The 23203-nt window shown below is 38.9% G+C and overlaps 1 protein-coding gene across 7 annotated transcripts in view; it reads right to left on the reverse strand.

The window, feature by feature from the left end:
- PLEKHA1 (pleckstrin homology domain containing A1) overlaps positions 1 to 23203 on the reverse strand; it is a 59689-nt gene that overhangs the window by 23176 nt on the left and 13310 nt on the right. For all 7 annotated transcript variants that reach the window (XM_073904065.1, XM_073904067.1, XM_073904066.1 and 4 more), the window contains 4 exons: positions 16229 to 16389; positions 11897 to 11953; positions 9673 to 9718; positions 3323 to 3420 (listed from right to left, as the gene is read on the reverse strand). In XM_073904065.1, coding sequence (XP_073760166.1) covers positions 3323 to 3420; positions 9673 to 9718; positions 11897 to 11953; positions 16229 to 16369 — 342 coding nt within the window. In that variant the 5' untranslated portion in view covers positions 16370 to 16389. The remainder of the gene's footprint in view (positions 1 to 3322; positions 3421 to 9672; positions 9719 to 11896; positions 11954 to 16228; positions 16390 to 23203) is intronic.

Below are 23203 nucleotides of genomic sequence, written 5' to 3' on the forward strand. Positions count from 1 at the left end.
GTCTGTACTGTAGCTCTTTCTGTGAGAAATCTGCATGTATTTTTAGGTGTTTGCTTGTGATCCTAACAGTAGAAAAAGAAAAGGTCGTCAGAGAATGACGAGATGAACAGGTCGGAGAAAAAGGACGGGGCTCACACACTAAAACCTAAAATGTTCAAGCATAAACTACTGAGTTCCCAGGAGCCTTCTGAGGGCTCTACCCATGACCTGCCAGCTGAAGAACACAGCCATAAAGGAGAAGGCCTGGCACCTGTGGCAGATTTACCATTTTCTTAGGACCAAAGTCCCATATTCAGCTGACTCTACTTGTCCCCACTGCCAATTAAAAAAAAAAAATTGTAGAATTTTGGCCACAATTTCAAAAACACTGATTTCTAGATTAAAATCTAATATTAATTTTTAAATTAAAATCTGTAGTGGGGATAAGGCACTATTTTTTAAAATAGTGGATTTCTGCTTAGGAATACACCATATACATCTTGGACATTCCTCAATCAATAAGGGACCAAAGACCACCCTATTTATACTGTTATTACTATAAATGAATAGTTAGTTGAAAGTATACATTAAAATGTGATTTTCCCAACTCTAGTCACTGATACTCCCTTCAGGGCTGGTTCCTCCACTACTGACTCGCTCTCTTTTCAAATAAGGGGGAAAAGTTTTTTAAATGGCAGCCACCAATAAACATTCACACAGATATTAGGAAAGTAAGGAAAGCCACAGACCAGGGTGTCAAAGGACAGTCCATTAAGATGACAGGTACTATAATTAGGAAGTAGCTTAATAATCACCACTCCCTTGCCACTACCCCCTAACCACCCCTATTCTGAAACCACATTCTTCCAAAACCTAATTAGGAATTTTTAAAAGTTTTAAGTTTATATAGCACATTGTACTCAGCAGACCACTAAACTACATAGTTGACCAAAATGTCATTTGGAGCGATTTCATAGAAACATAAACTACACATATACTAAAATGTAAACTTTAATTTTCCAAAGACATCTACATGTAAATCATTGGCAATTTCCATAGGAAAGCAAGACAAATTAGAGATTCCACACCCTAATACATTTACATGTGTATTTATGCATATGACATTAAAATTGGCAAGACTCTTTAAATAAAGATTATTTCTTTATTTGAGAGTGTGTGTGTGAGCAGAGGGAGGGGCAGAGGCAGAGAATCTCAGGCGACTCCCCACTGAGCCTGACACAGGGCTCGATCTCAGGACCCTGAGACCAAGACCTGAGCCAAAACCAAGAGTCAGATGCTTGACAGACTGAGCCACTCAGGCGCCCTCTGGCAAGACTTTTTAGAGAAAAAAATTAAATGTACCTTATGTAAGCATGCAAAATTCTCTCACTGCTATCCTATAAGTTAATTGTTTATTTAAGATGGATCTTTAGCAAATGCTATCAATTCTATATTCACTTTAATTCACTTTAATATCACTATATTCACTTTGTTGACTAGCTAAGGATTTCTATATCTTTTATGTATTCCTATCTTCTAAATGTGAATTACAAAAAACATGAATTATAAGAGCATGAATATCAACTGATTTAGCTTAAAAGCTATAAAAACTTCAACATGTAAAATAAAGCTGTAAAACCACAAAAGCGCATATTCAAAAGTCTTTATACTTTGGAACATTACCCAACCTGAGTTTCTCTTGCATTTGAATAAGTTTAACAGTTTCATCTGTAAAAGATGGTTTCACACCATTAATAAAGTATATACAGCAATTCAAGAAGCCTCCAAATGGCAAAAAGCCTGAGACTATTCACTACTTTTTCTCTTAAAGCACTAAGAAACCAGTGCTACTTACTATTTTAAATTGTAATAAATGAATCAATTCAGTAAAGTTACTAGATACTGGCTTTCTAAAGAAAATTTCACATTAAAAATATATAGATTGAGTTAAAAACAATTTTAAGACCTTTTAAAAATATGTCCTTGTGAATCAGCTCAAAAAATTGCTTTCCTGAAACTGCACAAACCTAAAATAACTTCTGCTTCACGTACAGATCAGAGGCACTGCGTGGGTGTTTTCTGTCATGTGGTAACAAGCTGTGCTGGTGCAAGACAAAAACTCTGACTTCACTCTGAGAACAGCTTTAGTTATATTAACTCTTTATTGTGTTGTGATATAAATATGGAATCATTCATTTCAGATGGAAACTATCAAGTAACTAACATATGCTAACTTTCAGAGCATATGTCTTTCCAGGGCTGAGTCGTTTAGGGTCAGTAAATAACTGCACTTTAGTAAAAACACACTTCAATTTACACAAACCTCACACAGGAACTCCTTCCAGATCCTCTTCTCTACAAGTGTGTAAGGAGGAAACGAGCAAGAAGTAGGATCACGGCACAGATCCTCTCTAACTTGCCTATCATCACGAGTAAATGTGCTCAGAAAAGTCTGGTTTTTGCTTTAGGAATAAAAAAGGAGGAAAGGGCTCTTTTTTTCGGGAAGCAGTAAGGCACTGCGCTTCAGGGTCGGGCTCCAGAGTCAAACGGGCTGGGTTTGGCTCACGGCTCCACCTCTTACCAGCTGTGAAACCAGTAAAAGTTACTCAGTCCTTCTAAGCTCACTTTTCCAGATAATTTGGGTAAAACCTGCAGGGCAAGGCCTGGCACACTGCAGATAATCAATACATATTTCTGTTCATCAGAAAACCAAAAGGAGAAATGCAGGTGGCAAGCAGGAAGCTGGGGCACAGAAAAGGCGTGCAAGGCCAGCCAGCCTGGAGTTCAAGGAGGAAGAGGGGGCCAGGCAGGTTTTAGAGCCTGATACAGACTCCCGGGACCATGTGTGGGCAGGACCCTCTGGCCGCCACAGCTCGACAGACCCACTCCATATCCCTGTGCCGATTCCCACGGGTTCACCCCCCCTTCCTGCTCCTCTCTTCAAACTCTACCCTATCCCACAGCAATCCCTGCCATGGCCTGGAAGACAGGAAGGCCGACGCCCAGTAGCTGGGTCAGTGGCAGGAAGCCCCTTATCCTACTCAGGAAGAAAAAACATCCTCAACATGCATTTTTACCCTAGAAACATTACTGTATGCAGTGATTAAAATCTACACTAATATATATCTTATTAGGTACATAATGGTTTCAAAAGGCATGTATGCATGGGTTGCTGATAGTCACCTTGTACAAGGAAATGTATTCACATCATAAACATCTGCCTTTTAAACAAACTTGGAATAGGCAACCCGCTGATAAACTGGAGACACTCAGCAGGTATATTTTCAAAATGTAAAGATTATTTCCAGACATTAAAAATTTAAAAAAAAATACAAATACTTACTGTAATTTTTATAGCTTTGTTCAACACATTTACCCATTCTACTAGGTCCTGCTGATCATTAGCTTGTAGGAAATATTTCCTCATCCCTGCATTCATAACTGTTGAGAGAAAACATAAACTACAACACATGAAATTTTGCACTTGTTACATCTAAATTTATGTTTGCAGCTACCTTCTGAAAAACCATGCTAGGTTCAATACTGTCACTCTCTCGGATTTGAAAAGATCATATGTAATAATGCTTTTATCACTCAATAACTTAGGTAAAACTCTTATTTTTAATGGCCGTGTTTTTCACGAAATGGAAATACCACAATATATTTAGCCAATCCCCTAATGATGGACATTTAGGCGATTTCCAATTTTTGAAATCATATAAATTATCCCAATGAAACATCATGTACATATATCTTTCCATACTTGGGTTACCAGTTCTATAGGATAAATTTCTTAATACAGATGTGTTGGGACAAAGGGAATTCACCTTTAAAACTTTTATAGATATTGGCAATTTGTCTTCCCAAAAGGTGGAACCCATTTACATTCTTAACAACAGTGTATGCAAACAGTACCCCACACCAGTCCTGATTAACACCGATGCTAGTCAGGGACCTTGTCTTCAGCCCTGAGACTCTGATATTGGAGCTGGGGTCCGCAAACAACATTTCCTAGGACCCCTTGCCAGCTGCTAATGGGAGGTACTGATGGGAGATTAGGTGTGAGAGAGGTGGGGGGAGAGGACACCTCCTTGTAGGTTCCTGCTACCGCTGCCCTCCCTCCACCAGTAGCAACACACGCTAGCTAGTTACTGGTCCAGGCGCTTCTGCCGCTCTCTACCCAAGCCTTACGGGCTCCTCAGACACCCCTCACTAGCTTCATCCTGGCCCCCTTCCAAAGTCCTAGGTTCTGGTGATACCACCTCTCCCCTTTCGTCTCTCCAGCCATGTGGGTGATAGCAGCTTTATACAGTTTCTAATTTCTGGGTTTCTTCAGCATTCCCTTTGTGCTCTTTCAGCCTTCCCACAAATGGGTAACCAATTCCCTGTAACAAATACCCCAGGGTTTGAAATACCTAATGCAGAGTGTTTTCCTGACTGGACCCCAACAGATACAGCAATCTCTGACTACCTAATTGGTGAATAATCATATCTTGTTTAAATGTGAATTTCTTTGATTACTGAGACAAATTAGTTTTATATGTTTCTTGGCCTTTAGAATTTGTTTTGTGAGCTTTATTTTCTTTACTCATATTTCTCCTGAGTGTTCATTTATTTTGTATTGACTTGGAGAACTTTTATATTAATCACTTCTGTTTTATTCCCCATCTGTCATTTGTCTTTTCACTTTGCTCATGGTATCTTTTATCAAACAGAAATATTCTATCAATCTTCTCTTTTTCCTGTAATGACTTGAGCTTTCACATATTTAGAAAATCTCCCCAACCAAAATTATAAAAATCAACACCGTGATATTTTCAGCACTATGTCCTTTACGTCTTTATATCTAAAATCTTATTATATTTGGAACTTTTTGTGCAATTTAACTGATATATACCTGTTTAGTGACTTTCTACTTGTATAAAGCAAAGCATACCAGCATACACAGTTGTGTACAAACTACCACAGTCAACTCTTGAATCAAAGCTTAGTAATTATACTTCATGAGCATTTACTTTTAAAAACATAAATATCATTCTAGGAGCTAATGCACCTGAATAGCTACACTGTTGCAATTTTGAACTATAAAAATAACTTCCAAAGTCTCCAACAGAATATCAAATGACATACTTGCATTCAGTTGAATATGACTAAGGAAAGCGGGAAATGAAAACCCTCAAGGAAAAAAAGTTTTTTCTCAAATGCACAGGACTTTGAAATTGGAACTGAGACCAAGACACTAAACCAGAGCTTCCTTGAACTGAGATGAGGATCTGAGCAAGGAAGTCAAGTAGTTCCTTGGGAAGTGCTGTATGACAACTAGTCTGGAAACTAAAGAAATTTAAAACACTGTAAATCAGTTATTTTATATCTTACTAGAGACTGGAGAAATTATAAATGCCACTGCATAAATTAAGGTAAATGAGTAGCACAGGAGGATATATGTTAACACACTGCTTTTATTTTTAATTTCTAACAATTGGCAAAGCACCCCTTCACAATCTTGTTCCAACTCAGGCTGAGGCCGAGCTTCCCCCACCCCCCAATGGCTTCTTCCCTCAATGCTGTTCTGGGTATCTGCCGGGATCATCCGAAGAGCCTGAAAATCTAAGCACTTGGTACTACACTATACCTGCTACAAAGCAAGCGCTTAATATGTCTATTTTTGAGTGAATAACATTCATATAAGGACTTCTTTTAAGGGAAAGGAGGCAAATATGCCTCTCAAAAAGATTTTTTTTAAATGATTTATTTATTTATTTGACAGAGAGAGACACAGCGAGAGAGGGAACAACAGCAGGGGGAGTGGGAGAGGGAGAAGCAGGCTCCCCGAGGAGCAGGGAGCCCAATGCGGGGCTTGATCCCAGGACCCTGGGATCATGACCTGAGCCGAAGGCAGCCGCCTAATGACTGAGCCACCCAAGCGCCCCTCAAAAAGATTCTTAACACACCCTGCAGTCCAAATAAAAATTTAGGTGCTATATTATTGTATACAGTGCATGGCAGAAAGAAGCATAATGATATGATGGGAGGGAAAAAAATCAGAGCCTGGCGTCACTCAGACCTGACCAGCTCATGCACTTAACTAACAATGTCATCCTGCAAAACCCATGTAATCTCTCTGAGCCCCATTTTCTTCATCAACGAAATGGATGCAACCCATTTGTTCCTTGAGGGGTGGAGGTGAGAGATGTAAAGAACCTAGGACAGTACTTGGGACAAAACAGAGATCATCATCTTCATCATCATCTGGAGATTTCCAAGTAAGAAAGCATTGTGGAAAATGTAAAGCAAATTACTGAGAAGTGGCATATTAACAATGTTGGGAGGGAGGCGGGGACAGAGAAAGAAAAAAACATTGGAATAAAACAAAACTATACAAAACCTGTAAGTTGCCATGCTTTTAAATCAGAGGTTTCACAGTGTATGATGACTCCATCCCAGAGGCTTGTGTTCCTACTACCTTTTCACTTGAGTACCTCTTTATTTCATTTTAAATCTTTACCATCAGAGTGAACGTATCGGATGGGTAAAGGGCAAGCGCAAACATGAGCCTGACTGCAAACAAGTATCTCACAACCTAGGAGCAACCTAGGTTATGGTTCGAATGTGGTTACGGACCACATGGTTATGCGACCCTTTCCACATGACTTCTTTGTCAGTCTCCCTGTCCTCTCTTTTTAGTCAAATGGTGGACTTTCTTAGAAGAACCTCTAATTTTCTCATTTCTCTCCTCTCATCTTTTTCTCTGTTCTACTTTTAGATTTTGACTTTTTTCTTCTGAGTTTTCCATTGTCTTGTGTCCCTTTTCCTATTTGACAGTTCTCTCTCCTCAAATGTCATGTAATCTTGGGCTGTCTATTCATATTTAAAAACAAGGTATTAAAAAACTGATTGGAAGCTCTCCTGAAGATTTGTAGGGCTGCTAACTGCTGGACCTCACTACACAGCAAACTCCTCCAGTAGAAACACCCAGACGGCAGCACCTATGGCTCTCTTCTCTTGGGTATGCAGACTCTCATCCCACTACACATGGCTGCCCAGTGCTCCGGGACTGGACACAGGAAAAGGGTACATTCAATGTGCAGATTTTCATTTAGTCCTCCTATTTTCAGTTTCATGCCTCATCCCTCCCCTTCTCCCCAAGCACCGAGCCTCACTGACTCTATTTCTTTTTTTTTTTTTTAAGCTTTTATTTAAGTAAACTCTATACCCATCATGGGACTCGAACTCATGACCCCAAGATCAAGAGTCACGTGCTCCTCCAACAGAGCCAGCCAGGCACCCCTCACTGATTCTATTTCTAAAGATACTACACATGCCATTTCTTGCTGGGATTGTGGACAGGCAGCTGCCTAAGCCGGATGGAAGCAGGGACCAGAGGCTGTCCCCAACACAGACATCCAAATGTAGTCCCTGTTTTCAGTCCCTCCTCTTGTTGCATCCCCAAACAGTACCCAGAACCTAGCTCTATCTGGACTTGGAGTGGGAGGCAGGACCCTGACAGGCCAGCTCTTCATTGGCCTCTGCTGCGACTCTGCTAAGTCATTTTACATTCCTCTGTGCACTTCCCATCTGTATACACTGCGGGTTACAGGTATCTGCCAGGGTCCTCAAAGATGATTTGAGTGTTTCTTGTTCTCACACTTGTTTTTGAGCAATCTGAGATGAAATAATGGCAGAACAGTTCTTTATGTTGCCATCCTGAATGGAAGTTATGGTTCCATTTTAGGAGCCTCTGCCTCCCTCTCTGAAGGCACAAGCATTTCACGAATCTCTTTTCTATCTAATTTCTACTAATAAACTACTGGGAAACCAAAACTCTTAATCTTTGATTCCAAGTAATATCACCCATTCTAAATACTCCAGTAACTGAATGTCACATCTATTACTATATAGTGCTATTCCTTCAAACCATAGGTTTGAGATTTACATTAAAGACCTGTCAAGAGTACATGCCGTACACATTCTAAAACACAAAGTTCTCTGTTACTTGACTTGCGCCCACTAGCTTTTCATTCACAAGGCTCTGAGGCATTTTCCTATTTAGTCACCAAAATTATAAATTTGTAATAAATACATAAATTTTTTTAGTCTCTTAGTGGTGATAAAAGCCTTATAGAGGATTCTCTAAACAACTACCTCACATCCTGCTCATATCCTGTTCTCTTACTGGATGTACATGACTGCCATCAGATGTTATCCCTAACACAATGCCTAGAGAAGAAACTTGCGCTTTACAAGCAAAAGAGAACAAGGAACTTTAACATCAATTCTACCTCAAGAAGTTTCTTACTTTCACGTAAAGCACGCCAGTTGGCCACTCTGAATTTTGTCCTTTCCATGACGAGGGTCCACTAACATACTGGGGGCACATCAATTCTCCCAGCTTCAACTACCACCCACTACCTTCACAGGTTCTAAATTTCTCCATTCCGGATCTTCAGACTCCATGTAGTCCTCGATTACTGTCACCACAACACTTCCATTTGGATGTTTCCCCACCACATCAAACTCCTTACTGAACATTTTACCCAATCCAGCTCTCCTTGACTTCTCATTTCTTTACTGGAAGCGAACCTACCGGAAACCTCTCTCTTCCCACATGTTCAGTCACCGAGTCCCTTCACGTTTCCTGCTAATGTTGTCTGTCCTTCCTCTCTCCCCCACTGCCACCACCCATATGCAAGCCTTTAGGTAAGGATAGTTCGGGAGCCACTGAACTAATCTACCTGCATCAAAACTATCCACGCAAAAAACTTCCTTCACCTTATGTCAGCTTTCTAGATGCTAATTTCTCAGCTCCTGTACACACACACACACCCCACTTGTCAACATGTCATACCCGAACTCCCACCGGCCCTTTTCCTTTCTGGTCTGTCGCTGTTCGTTCGCAGCAGCTTCCAGGAGTGTTCAGCGGCCCGGGCACACGGTGCTCTTCTCCCCGGGACGCCTCTGCCCCTGTGATCCCACCCCCTCCCCTCTTCCCAAAGGCAGACAATGATCAAGGGTAGCTGGCCCCTGACTCCAGTGTCTCCTCACCCAGTGTGGCTTCCCCAAATCCCCAGTGAGGGTCTGAAGCTCTTCCTCTGTGCTTCTTTAATAGAATGTACACTCCTTTATCTATTGACTATAATAAATGCAATGATGTTTTCAGCTACTATGTCTGTGAGACAGCAGCCTGTGAGGCGCTTAAGGGCAACGACTGCCTCTTATTACTCTTGCAGCCCCAGGGCCAAGCAGTGTGTGCACATACTAGACATTCACGAGGTGTTTGCTGAACAAGTGGGTCAGACGGCCTCAACTACCCCCAAACTGTAAACTTCTCACTACCCACAAGCTGAAAACCAAATCCTTTCCATTATTTATACATTTATTATAAAATAATACAAGGTAGAAAGTTAAAAATTGCTGGAAATCTCACTGGTGGTAATCACTATACATGGTAGATAATGTCTACATCCGAGCAGAGGGAGGTGGCTATGAGTGGGATGGACACAGGAAAGAGGCTTCAGGGGTAGGGGAGTCTTATTTCTTCACCTGGATGGTGGTTTCAAGGGAATTTCCCTTAGAATAATCCATTAATCCATAGGTTTGTGTTGTGTAGTTTTCAGGAACTGTTTTCTTTTACAGTATAATGTAATTATATTAGCCAAACTTAAATTAACAAACATATAAAATATGGCTACTTACCAAAACAGAATTCAGCCTTTGGCCTTAGCTTAGTTGCATCGCTAACCTAACAAAAAAGAAATGAGTCACTCACTTCTTCATATGCTGCTATAACCAATTTTAAATGCTGCATGAATATCCACATGTATGATTTCCCAATAACATGCATTTAGCACACAGATCTAAAATTAAACTTTAAAGACTACTGAAAAAGAACTGCAAATTAAACACAGAATATGGCTCCCAACTGTAAGATGTTTGAAACAAATAATACTTCCATGTTCTTTTTGAATAAACTTGTATTTATTCAAAGGAAATGTGAAGATATTGAAAGCAAACCATTAAGTTTTTATGTAACACATAGAAGAAATTTTAGTTTAACATAATTTTCAAAATACCTTCAGAATACTCTACAGAAACTATGAATTCTTCCCAAATTGCGTATTTCCAAATTAGCTGTGAACCTTAAGAGAAAATGATGTGGGCAAAGGGGAGATTGTGTATTTAATCAAGTCCAAAAATGCAGAAGGCATTGATCTTCAATGAGGAAACCAAAATGGCACTGGATCCTCTTATATATGAGAATACCTTGGGATAATGGGGTCACTTTGCTAAATGTGCCAACGTTTCAGAATGTTTCACCTTCTGAAACAACTAGCTGCACCTGGTTGCTGTTACCCCTTTAAATAAAGTAGCGCTCTTGGAAGCCCATTCATGACTATTACCACCCTGCTACCCAGTGTTAGAACATATCATTGTAGCATCTGTTTTGTACCTTCAAAAAGAATTCTAAGTCTGGGGTTCCTGACTGATCCCAACTACAAATTCACAGCTCTGAGTCACACTGGAATTTGTTCCAGGAATAAATTCTGGAAAAAAAGTGGCATGTCTAAAGTAGAGTACAAACTGTACAATTCAAACTTCAGAAAGCTGTGGGACAGAGATGAAAGGCAGCAGAAGTGCACAGAGAAAGTTATATTTTAAAAGAGGAGCATAGGAGTTGGGAAGCAGATGGCCAGTCAGGCCCACTTGCTTAGTTAATACTTTATTTTTAAAAAGAGCTCCCATTTTTAAAAAGACCAGGTTACAAATGACTGAAAAGATATAAGCATACGGGCAACCTCTCCCTCAACTGCCTATTCCTCATCATTGCACTGAGAGTCAAAAATGTCTAGCAGCATATTTACATTACAGTATACATTTACTGTAAGCAAGCAAGAAGACAAGGGGTCTACAGTTTTACAGTGGAATTCTATGCTTCCTAATAATAATTGCTATAGAATTTAAGATGCAAGCTACCCTAAAGCATTTATTAAATGTCTTAATTTACAGGAATATTTGAGGTATACTTAAACAATATTTGTCTTTTGCAAATTAAATAATACGGTTTTAATTAAATAAATAATAATAAAATGTTGCCCTTTAAATATGTAATCTTTGTTGTGTAAGGGCTGATTCTTTTTGTTGTTGTCAATGAGAACAATACTGAGAACAAAGTACTTCATCTACAAAACTGTCCTTTAAACAGAGGTGCATACACTTGTAAACCAGTTTTCTCCTAAGGACCTTTGCTAACAAATTCCAATATATGCGTAATAGTATGCACACACATATGACTTAATGCTACTTTTCATATCTCATAACTTAAGCCTCTACAAACATTTGTATAAAAACCCCACAGGTCTGGCTCTTCAACATCTCTATCTCAGTTCCCAAAACACCAATAAAATAAAGGGGGGAAAAATACCTGAAAATACCGAACCTAAATTTTTGAAAAGAAAAATACTGCAAAAATTCCAGAAATATCAACAAATAAGAAAACAGAAATTAGTAGAAACAAGGTGAAATGAGGGAAAACCCATTGTTTGATCATGAAGATGGTTTTCTTCAAAATAAAACATAAGGAAACAAAAAGTCAAAGGTAATGGGATTAAAAGTTAGAAAGTTTAAATAAATACAGACTTAGAAAAAATCTTTTCCGATCTTAGTCCTTCTGATGTCCCAATCATAAAAGTTAATGTTAACTTTTACAATTTGCCACATCTTACAAGTTAACCCCATATTCTTCCTAAATTTTATCAAAGAACTTCTTCCTACACGTAGTGACCAGGTACTATTTTCAGCATGATATGAACCTGAACATCATCACTAAATGACACAGAAAGGAAACTGCTCCTTTTATTCACACTCTCATTCCAAGGAATTTTAATTCATGCATGAATGTCAAACAATATAGAAAAACTACCTTTGAAATGTAGGTAAGTTTAATGGCTCCCACACGTGATGACCCAGAAGGTAAGTTCTAGAAACAAATTATTAATATATAATTAAAATCCAACATTAATTTATTTTATAATGTTCTAAACATACTAGAAAAAGTTAAGAAATGATTTTTAGTATCACATTTTACAAATCAACTTTTTCAGTTCAAGTATTTACAAATCAAGTTGACAATGTAGATAACAAAACCAAACTCTATTGTGTTCCACCATAATGCATTCTATAACTAAAAGGCTATTTTTATCATTGTGGCTAAACTGTTCTTTAAAAGCCATAAGCATAGGGTTGTGATACAGGATCATTTAGGGTTGTAGTAGAAAATGGTTGTTTGGGAACTTGAACTAAGAACCTAACTTACCTAACCTAAATTAAAAAGTAGCAAGGAATTTACACTGTTAAGAATTTGAACCACTAACGAAGGTTTGTGAGCATTCAAATTGTGGGCAATCAAAATTGTACTTTAATATATCCTGTAATATAATAAACTGGATGGGTTACAGAGGGGGAAGATAGAGGCAGGAACACCAGATAAAAGAGTCTGGAAAAAAATAATAAAGAATATAAGGAAAACTTTGGTAGAAGATTTTAAAAGTAAAATTAAAACAATGTTAACTTTCAAAGTTTCCTCCACTGTAGATTAACCAAGATCAACTTTTTAATTAACTTTATAATAATGTACATTAAAAAGAAAACCTTTGGCTTTGTTTTTATGAATGATTAGGAGGTACGTTTCTCGAACCTCTCTATAAGCTTACTGGAAACAATTAATTATATGAAAGCCGAGACATTTCAAAGACTTAAGATTCCCAAACATAAACTGGTTATTGTTGACAGGGACAGGTCTTTTCAAAATTTTCACTCCCATATAAATTGCGTTATGTTTTGCTTTAAACTATATACTATGTTCCACCTTCTAAATATAAACCATGACTGTATATAAAATAAAATTGTAATTTTTAAGGTACACTGTTAAATGGTTGTGTTCCTATATAAAATGTTTTACGTTTAGAGGTTGCTTTGTTGTTGCTGTTTTTAGTTTTGGATAAGGAAATGAAATGTTAAAATGTCTTCAAGAGCTCCTAACTACTATCAAAGTGATTTTTTTCAAACACTGCTACCATTCCATTCAAAAGTGTTCTCTTAAGTCCTCCAAAAATTTATTATTTTAACTACTGAATACAGTTCTAAGCCTTGTATGAGGAAGAGAAATGAGAACTATGTCACGGCCACATGACATGAAGGGTCACAGATTAAACAGTGGCACAGTATAGGGAAATATAAGTAGGTAAGAGATAAAGAATATTCCAAATACCTAGTTCCTATGGATCAGTATGATTACTGCCAAGTTCAACTACAAAAAAGTAGGTTTCAAAATCTGTTCCCTGACGGTGAACAAGAAATAATCAACTAGTGACGTTTTAAGATAAAAAAGAAAATGAGCCATTTGTTTTTATGAGTTCCTACACTCTTTTTGCCAAAAATATTTTTTTCAAGTTTCTTCAAAGTCACTCCCTGGTACAGATATTCAATTATTTAATTCTCCACCACTACCCACATCCTCAACAAAATACAGAAAGCTCCAAATGGATGCCTAGTAATACACTAGAATGGATTTTTAAACCAACGGTTAGTGGTAAAGAAAGGAAAATGGAGGAAGATGGCTCCCTAAGGACAGGTGAGCCAAACTGATTTTCTTTTCATTATCAGGGTTATTATGATCAGTATAAGTGTGTTATAGCACCGTAACATAAGCAACTAGATTGAAGCAGATGAAACTGCCATTTTTTAGTCGATCAAAATGGTGGTATATTGGCAATTTCATGTGGTTCAACCTAACATAATAATCTTAGCAAGACATTTTACTAAAGTTTTCATGAGGAAATATAAGTCTTAATAGATTTAAAAACAACACAAAGCTGGTGTACTGATGGCTAATCCACTGGCTGCAGAGTCAAGATTGTAAAAGGTTCTTATCAGTTAGAATGAAGAGTTAAAATTATTAAGAACCAAATAAAAAGACAAATTTAAAATTCTGTACTACATTCAGAAGAACCAATGTGCTAATTACACCATGGAAATCTGGCTTTTAAAGAGTTTGTGCTGGGGCACCTGGCTGGTTCAGTCAGAAGAGCAAGTGACTCTTGATCTCAGGGTCATGAGCTCAAGCCCCACGCTGGGTGTTGAATCTACTTAAATAATAAACTTTTTTTAAAAAAATTGCAACTCTTAAAACAACAACAAAAAAACAGTTCATGTAGAAAAAGATCTAGCTGAGTACAAACTTTAATATCCACCCTCCCTGCTACAGCCACAGTGACCTAGTCTCCACACAGGCCACAGCCTTCCTTGCTTGGACTTCTTTGTCCATGCTATTCTTTGAGCACTGGAATACCCACTTCATCTCTTGGCCAAAATCGTATCCACCCTCTGGGTCAATTTTCAATGCTACTACCTCCATGAAGACCGTAACTCTATTCCAAATTCATGTTTCCTTCAGTGTAATAAAGAGAGTCCATTTTGTGCTCACCTTCTTCTAGCTCTAAGTGGGAAGTGCTGATAAAAGGAATTCTGAGGGGAGAATCTATTATTATGAAGAAAAACGACCAAGGAGCTTTAAATACAATTCGGGAGAATCCATATGTATCAGTCCACCAGGTCTCGTGAAGAGAGAGAAACCAGGAAGAGCACAGGCCAGAATGGTCATAAAGAGGAGAAATCCGATTTCTATTAAAAAATAATAAATAAACATGAACTTTTGATTTCTGCTGACCTGTTCCTTCTCCCACTGACTCTGGCCAAGTAAATTAAGGTTATTAATCATTGTAGGTCCACAGCCAGGCTACTACCACCCAAGAAAGGTGGTTACACCCAGAGATAAGGGTCAGTAAGCTCTATACGGGTAAGGATAAAGAGAAGACAGTCTCTAGGGAAAAAGTCTCAAAGTCAGCACTCAAATAACTACACTCAATTAAAATACAAATTATTCTCCAAAATTTCAAAGGCTGTGTCTGGATAAAGGACTAAACTTACTTTATGGAGAATCAGAGGACAGGGTAGGATTAATGCGGAGCAGATACAAGGAAACAGATTTCGGCTCACAGAGCAAATAATAATTAAAGCGTCTCAAATACCATAAGTACTTTTTCATAATGTGTAATTCAAGCAACAGCTAAAGTGAAGATCAGGGACAGACAGGTTTCCTGCATTGAGGAGAAGGTGGAATTTGTACTAAGGTCCCTAACAACTTGAATTCCATATAAACAAATATAAATGCATTAGTACATAAATATTTTGTCTAACCTGAAATAAGTACAGGGTGGTAAAGAATACTAGACCGGTTGTCAGGGGATCTAGTTCCTTCTCCATGAAACAGAATGAACCTCCCACCAGTCCCCACTCCTCCCTTGACTCTAAGTTCCTCACCCACTAGACAGGATCAGCTTAGACATTTGTAGGGACTCATCTTTGCAACATCCATCCCAATGTGAATGAAGAGATTCACCGGGAGAGAAAACTTAAAACTACTCGACAAATGATCTCTAATCCAAGGTTTTTCATAGATCTTAAAACAGGGATTCTGATTTTTAATTTATGACATTTCCCCAATGATTTGAAAGGCAACAATAAAATCAAAGTGCATTTCAATTCGTGAATGGCATCACACAGCTGACACTCAAATCTGCTGCTACAAGATGAAAGGACTACATGTGTGTGCAAGCGTGGCAACTAGCTCAGTAGTTTCTTTACCAAAAGACAGCAAGCTCAGGCGCCTGGGTGGCTCAGTTGGTTAAGCGACTGCCTTCGGCTCAGGTCATGATCCTGGAGTCCCGGACTCGAGTCCCACATCGGGCTCCCTGCTCGGCAGGGAGTCTGCTTCTCCCTCTGACCCTCCCCCCTCTCATGCTCTCTCTCTCTCTCTCTCTAATAAATAAATAAAATCTTAAAAAAAAAAAAAAACAGCAAGCTCTATCCTAGAGACAGTATCTTAAATTTAAATGATTTCAGAATTTTTTACCAGAGACAGCATTTCTCTCCCCCTGGGGGGTGGGGGTGGGGGAACGGACATATACACATGCACAAATTTTTATTGAATAAACTTAGTTTCATCTTCTGAAATTCAAGTAAGACAGCAGGAGTTGAGCATGCAGGACAGGAAGAATGCAGCCAGTAGAATTAAATCTAAACATAGACTTTTTGGGAAAACAAATCCTAACAGCCATATAGTATGTTAAATATTTTAATAATTAAAATTCTTGTGTGCTTTTGAAAAAAGGTTAACCAGCTGGATTTTACAAACCTGTGGATTATCCATGTACCATACAAAACTATCTTCTCTGGTATCCAATATGAAGTACCTTCGAAGAAATTTCCCACTGTTTTCATTTTCCTCAATGTCTAGAAAACCACAAATGCGATTCTGACGATCCACATAAGGCATTTCTAAGCCTGAACATTACACTGTAAAATAAAAACATTTGACAGTAAGTATTTCTCAGTGGACTTCAAACATAAAATGTGCCATATACAATTTGTTTAACAAAGAGCCTACTTCCCAACATGAAGTGGTGATGTACATGTGAATACATACAAAGCATGGGCAAAACCATTTTTGAAATTAAGATTATGAGTGGTTACTAAATACAACTATACACACTGATTGGAACAAAGGAGAGCCATTCACCTCAGCTGAATAACTGACCTCCTTTTTTCCCTAAACACACCCAGATGAGCCAAAAAATTAGCTATCCAAACTTTAATTTCCTCACTTATAAATTGAGACAATCTACCTTTCAGATTATTCCAGAATATTTTTAAATTCACAGAACAACAGTAGCTAACACTTACTGGCCACTAACTATATGCTAGGCTCTGTGCAAGGTTCTTTTCCACACATTTTCTCACTGAACCCTCAAAACGACCGCCATGAATAGGAATCACCATCCCCATTTCACAGATAAGAGACTTAAGGCTCATAAGGGAAAGTGATTCTCTAAGATTAGAGAACTAGTAAATAAATCAAAACATGAACCCAGATTCTTGGGCTCTAGACCTTGTATCTTAACATCTACACCACACTCTCTCTCTAAAACTCTTCGAATCGCAAAAACTAAAATGAATCAAAGTAAAATTAATTAACATCATGAAAGAGAGATAAGCAGGTATTATGTGCCTCCTGATGAAGACACAAACATCACCTATGAAGCAAGCATGTAACAAAAAAGTTTTTATCTGAATCGGATCCAGTCTCTAGATCTCCCTATGTCAAACCACCACTTTACAGACGATAAGGAACGCAGAGGAACACAGTAAACTGCACCACAGGGGTTCAATCAGCCAAAGCCAGACTGTGGGAAACAGCAGGACAAACAGCCCAGTTTCTTCAGTAAATAATTATGGGGGAAAAAAGAGGAAGGGAGAAGTTATAGATTAAAAGAGACTTCAAAAGCATATCATATTCTGATTCTTAAAGTGCTAAAATTTTTGTTGTACTGATTAAAGTTAAAAACCATGACTTGAGTAAAAAGCAGTTCCCAGCCATTTTTTTCTCTAGAAACTGTAGATATGTGACTCCTTCCTGATGGATGCAAATCTGCGGACTGTTCCTATTCCAACATCTTTTGGCAGGCTGAATTTATATATGTTAATATATATATATTAACTACTTCTTCATTTAAAGGTTCAAGGTTGTTTCACCCACAGTGGAAATTCAATTAGAACACATCCTGATATACTGCATATTTAAATCACTATTCTATATGCATCCAGAGAAATCAGACACGCCAAAAATTTTTAAACAAAATTATCCACTAAGGTCATGTATGTGTGTTATTATAAATCTGGCACTTAGAGGAGATAATTTCTTTAATGAACTTACCCAACATTTTAAAAATTTCTTAAGTGTAATCAAAACTTGAAAAATTAATATACCATAATAATGTATAGGCATATCTCCTTTTATTGCACTTCACAGATACTGTGGTTTTTTACAAACTGAAGGTTTGTGGCAAACCTTACGTGGAGCCAAGTCTACTGGCACCATTTTTCCAACAGCATCTGTTCACTTGGTGTCTCTGTGTGGCATGTCGGGGTAAGTCTCACAATACTTCAAATCTTTTCATTATTATTATATTTGTCACGGTGATCTGTGATCAGTGACTATGACTTGCTAAAAGCTCAAATGATGGTTAGCATTTTCTTAGCAAGAAAGGGTTTTTAAATTAAGATATGTACATTGGGGGCGCCTGGGTGGCTCAGTCGTTAAGCGTCTGCCTTTGGCTCAGGTCATGGTCCCAGGGTCCTGGGATGGAGCTCCACATTGGGCTCCCTGCTCAGCGGGAAGCCTGCTTCTCCCTCTCCCACTCCTCCTGCTTGTGTTCCCTTTCTCACTGTCTCTCTCTCACTCTCTGTCAAATAAATTAACTAATTAATTAATAAAATCTTTAAAAAAAAAGATAGGTACATTCTTTTCTTTAGATGTAATACTGACTACAGTATAGTTTGAACGTAACTTTTATATGCACTGAAAAACCAAAAAATTCATTTGACTTCCTTTATTGTGATACTTGCTTTACTGTGGTAGTCTGGAATCTAACCCACAATATCTTCCAGGTATACCTGTATCCCACAATAAAAACTACCCACTTGAGTGGTGACATGAGGATAGACACACACCAAAGGAATAATACTGAGACCCCAGACAAACCCATACATCTATGGCCAACTGATTTTCAACAAAGGTACCAAACATCATGCAATGGGGAAGACTTGGCCTCTTCAAATTATGGTGCTGGGACAACTGGATATCCACATGCTAAAGAATGAAACTGAACCCTTCTTCACACTATATATGAAAATTAACTCAAAATGGATTAACAATCTGAATATAAGATAGCTAGAGCCATAATACTTTAAGAAAACATGGAGGCTGATATTCATGACCTTGGATTTGGCAATGGATTGTTAGATATGACAATAAAAATATGAACAAAAAAATAGGCTAAATTGGACTTCATAAAAACTAAAAGTTTTTTTTTTTTTTTTTTTTTAAGAGACAGAGAGTGTACAAAGCAGGGTACGGAAGGGGAGAGAGAAACTTAAGCAGACTCTGCACTGAGCTGGAGCCTAATGTTGGGCTCAATCTCAGGACCCCAAGATCACAACACGAGCTGAAACCAACAGTCAGATGCTTAACCAACTGCACCACCCAGGGTGCCCCAAAACTAAAAGCTTTTTTGCATCAAAGAACATCAAGAAAATGAAGAGAGAACCTACAGAATGGGAGTAAATATTCACAAATTACGAATCTGACAAGGGTCTAATATCCAGAATATAAAAATAGCTCTTACAATTCAATAACAATCCAAATAAAAAATAGGCAAGGACTTGAAAAGTCATTTTGCCCAAAGAAGATACACAAATGGCCAAAGAGAACCCAAAAAGATGCTCAGTATCATTGGTAATTAGGGAAAATGTAAACCAAAACCACAGTGAGATACCACTTTATACCCACTAGGATGGTGATAATTAAAAGAAAGGAAAATAACAAGTGTTAGCAAAGATGTGGAAAACCTGAACCCCCTCCCATTGTAAAACGGTACAAGAGCGGGCGCCTGGGTGGCTCAGTTGGTTAAGCGACTGCCTTCGGCTCAGGTCATGATCCTGGAGTCCCGGGATCGAGTCCCGCATCGGGCTCCCTGCTCAGCGGGGAGTCTGCTTCTCCCTCTGACCCTCTTCCCTCTCATGGTTTCTATCTCTCATTCTCTCTCTCAAATAAATAAATAAAATCTTTAAAAAAAAAAAGAAAGAAAAAGAAAAAACGGTACAAGAGCTACGTAAAACAGTTCAGTAGTTCTTCTAAAGCCGAACAAATTACCATACAACTCAGCATTTCCAGTCCTAGATATACACCCAAAAGAAGTGAAAACAAATACTCATAAATATTAACAGCAGCACTATTCACAATAGCCAAGAAGTGGAAACAACCCATATGTTCGTCAACAGGTGAACAGTTAAACATATGATCTATCCAACACAATGGAATATTATGCAGATACAGAAAAAAATAAAGTACTGATATAATAATCCCAATAAAAAGTCTGGCAGAATATTTTATAAAAATTGAGAATATGGTATGTATTTTATAATAAATATTGAAATGCACATGACCTAGAAAAGCCAAATCAATGGGGTGCCTAGGTAGCCCAGTCGCTAAGTAGCTGCCTTAGGCCCAGGTCATGATCCCAGTGTCCTGGGATCGAGCCCCACACCAGGCTCCCTGCTGAGCGGGGAGCCTGCTTCTCCCTCTCCCTCTGCTGCTGCTTCCCGTATTTGTGCTCTCTCTCTCTGTGTCAAATAAATAAATAAAATTTAAAAAAAGAAAGAAAGAAAAGTCACATCTACTTCCCAAAAGAATAGAGTAGGATGACTTACACTATTTAAGACTTACAAAAAAGCTACAGCAATAAATACAGTGTAGGATTTAAAAAAAAAAAAAAAGATACAATAATCAGTGGAACACAGAAGCATCCAGGAACAGATTCTTACATATTTGTCAATTGATTTTCAACAAAGATGCCAAGGCAATTCCATAGGGAAAGGATAGTCAACAAATGGTGCTAGAACAATTAGGTATTTATGTGGGGGAAAAAATGTAACAAAATTAATCACAGACCTAATGTAAAAGTTACAATAAAGCTTCTTAGGGCGGAGCAAGATGGCAGAGGAGTAGGAGACCTGGATTTCGTCTGGTCTCAGGAATTCAGCTGAATAGGGATCAAACCATTCTGAACACCTACGAACTCAACAGGAGATCGAAGAGGAGAGTAGCAACAACTCTCTGAACAGAGAAGCGACCACTTACTGGAAGGCAGGACGTGCGGAGAAGTGAATCCGAGGCGATCTTCGGGAGAATAGACGGCGGGCGAGGGGGCCTCCCTCGGCCGCTTCTGGCAAGTGCTAGAGCCGCGGAGCACAAAATCGGACCTTTTAGAAGTCGGCTCCGCTGAGGGACGTCGCTGCAGTGGCTAAGCGGGGGGTGGGACCCTCGCGGGACAGTGTGGTCTCAGGACCCTCGGGGTCACAGAAAGACCGGGGGTGCCTGAGTGTGGCAGAGCTCCCAGGGATCGGAGTGGGGAAGCCGGCTGCAGAGACGGAGCCGAGGCGCGGGCCCTCAGCTCGGGGTGGCCATAAACTGTGATCGGTGACAGTCACGCCACTACTCCTCCAGCAGGGACCCAACAAGCGGCAGAGCCGGGGAGACTCACCTTCCTCCCCCGGGAGGAGCGGCGCGGGAGCGCACCGCAGGGATCTGCTGGGTTTGGAGACCACACAGGGTCGGGTGCCAGAGACAGAAACGCTCGGTCACAGGCCGGGTAAGCACGGAGTGCGGCCAGAGACCAGGGACACGGGAGTGACTGACTGCTTTTCTCTGGGGGCGCACTGAGGAGCGGGGCCCCAAGTTCTCGGCTCCTCCGGGTGGAGATTGGGAGGCTGCCATTTTCACTCTCGTCCTCCTCCAATGCTATAGGGAAAGCTTGCAGGAAACAAAAGCTCCAGAGAGAAACCCGAGCCGATTGCTTAGCCCTGACCTGGCAAGGGTGGGGCAATTCCAGCAAAGACATTTGGGAACCACGGCAACAGGCCCCTCCCCCAGAAGATCAGCACGAACAGCCAGCCAAGACCACGTTTACCAATCAATGAGAACGGGAGAACTCCAGCTAGAATTCATGGCTTTTTTACCATGATTCATTAGTCTTTCAAAGTTAATTTTTTTAACTGTTTTTTTTCTAATTTTTTCCCTTTTTCAACCAACATCTTATCAATCCTTTTTAAAAAAAACATTTTTATTTTTCATTTTTAGAGTCATATTCTATCCCTTCATAGTAGTTACCCTTATTTTGGGCATATATATATGCCTGGTTCTCTCTTTAAAATTTTGAGATACAGTTTCTTCTAACATATCAAAATATACCCTAAATCTCTAGTGTATGGCTTTGTTCTAGTCTCCTGCCTGATCACATTCTCTCCCTTTTTTTCTTTGCTTTATTTTAATCCTCTTCTTTTTTCAAACGTCAATTCCTTTTTTAAAATTTTTTATAATTTTCATCTTTACAGTCATATTCCATCCCTTCATTGTATCAACCCTTATTTTGTACATATATAAGTCTTTCTTTCTTTAAAATTTTAGGAGGCACTTTCTTCTAACAGACCAAAATACACCCAAAATCTACTGTGTGGCACTGATCTATGCACAAGCCTGATCATATTTGATCATATTGGTTTTTTTTGTTCTGTTCTGTTTTTGTTTTTATCTTTTTCTTTTTTTCTTTCTTTTTTCTTTCTTTCCCTTTCTTTTACCTGGTTTCAGGTCTTTTCTGATTTGATTAGAGTATATTTTCTGGGGACGTTGTTAATCTGTTAGCATTCTGTTCTCTCATTCATCTCTTCTCCTCTGGACAAAATGACAAGACGAAACAAATCACCTCAGCAAAAAGAACAAGAGGTAGTACCGTCTGCCAGGGACCTACTCAATACGGACATTAGTACGATGTCGGACCTAGAGTTCAGAATCATGACTTTAAAGATACTAGCTGGGCTTAAAAAAAGCATGGAAGTTATTAGAGACACCCTTTCTGGAGAAATAAAAATTAAAATCTAACCAAGTTGAAATCAAAAAGGGTATTAATGAGGTGCAATAAAAAATGGGGGCACTAACTGCTAGGATAAATGAGGCAGAAGAGAGAATCAGCGATATAGAAGACCAAATGATGGAAAATAAAGAAGCTGAGAAAAAAAAGAGATACACAACTACTGGATCACAAGGGCAGAATTTGAGAGATAAGCGATACGATAAGATGAAACATTAGAATAACTGGGATCCCAGAAGAAGAAGAAAGAGAGAGGGGGGCAGAAGGTATATTGGAGCAAATTACAGCAGGGAACTTCCCTAATGTGGGGAAGGAAACAGGCATCAAAATCCAGGAGGCACAGAGAACCCCTCTCAAAATCAATAAAAATAGGTCAACACCCCGACATCTAATAGTAAAACTTACGAGTCTCAGAGACAAAGAGAAAATCCTGAAAGCAGCTCGGGAGAAGAGATATGTCACCTATAATGGTAGAAACATTAGAATGGCAACAGACCTCTCCACAGAGACCTGGCAGGCCAGAAAAGACTGGCATGATATATTCAGAGCACTAAACGAGAAAAATATGCAGCCAAGAATACTATACCCAGCTAATAAGCTGTCACTGAAAATAGAAGGAGAGATAA

This window comes from Callorhinus ursinus, unplaced genomic scaffold, assembly GCF_003265705.2.
Source record: "Callorhinus ursinus isolate GAN/ISIS: 27379988/994484 unplaced genomic scaffold, GSC_fseal_2.0 scaffold20, whole genome shotgun sequence".
In the NCBI taxonomy this organism is placed as follows: domain Eukaryota; kingdom Metazoa; phylum Chordata; class Mammalia; order Carnivora; family Otariidae; genus Callorhinus; species Callorhinus ursinus.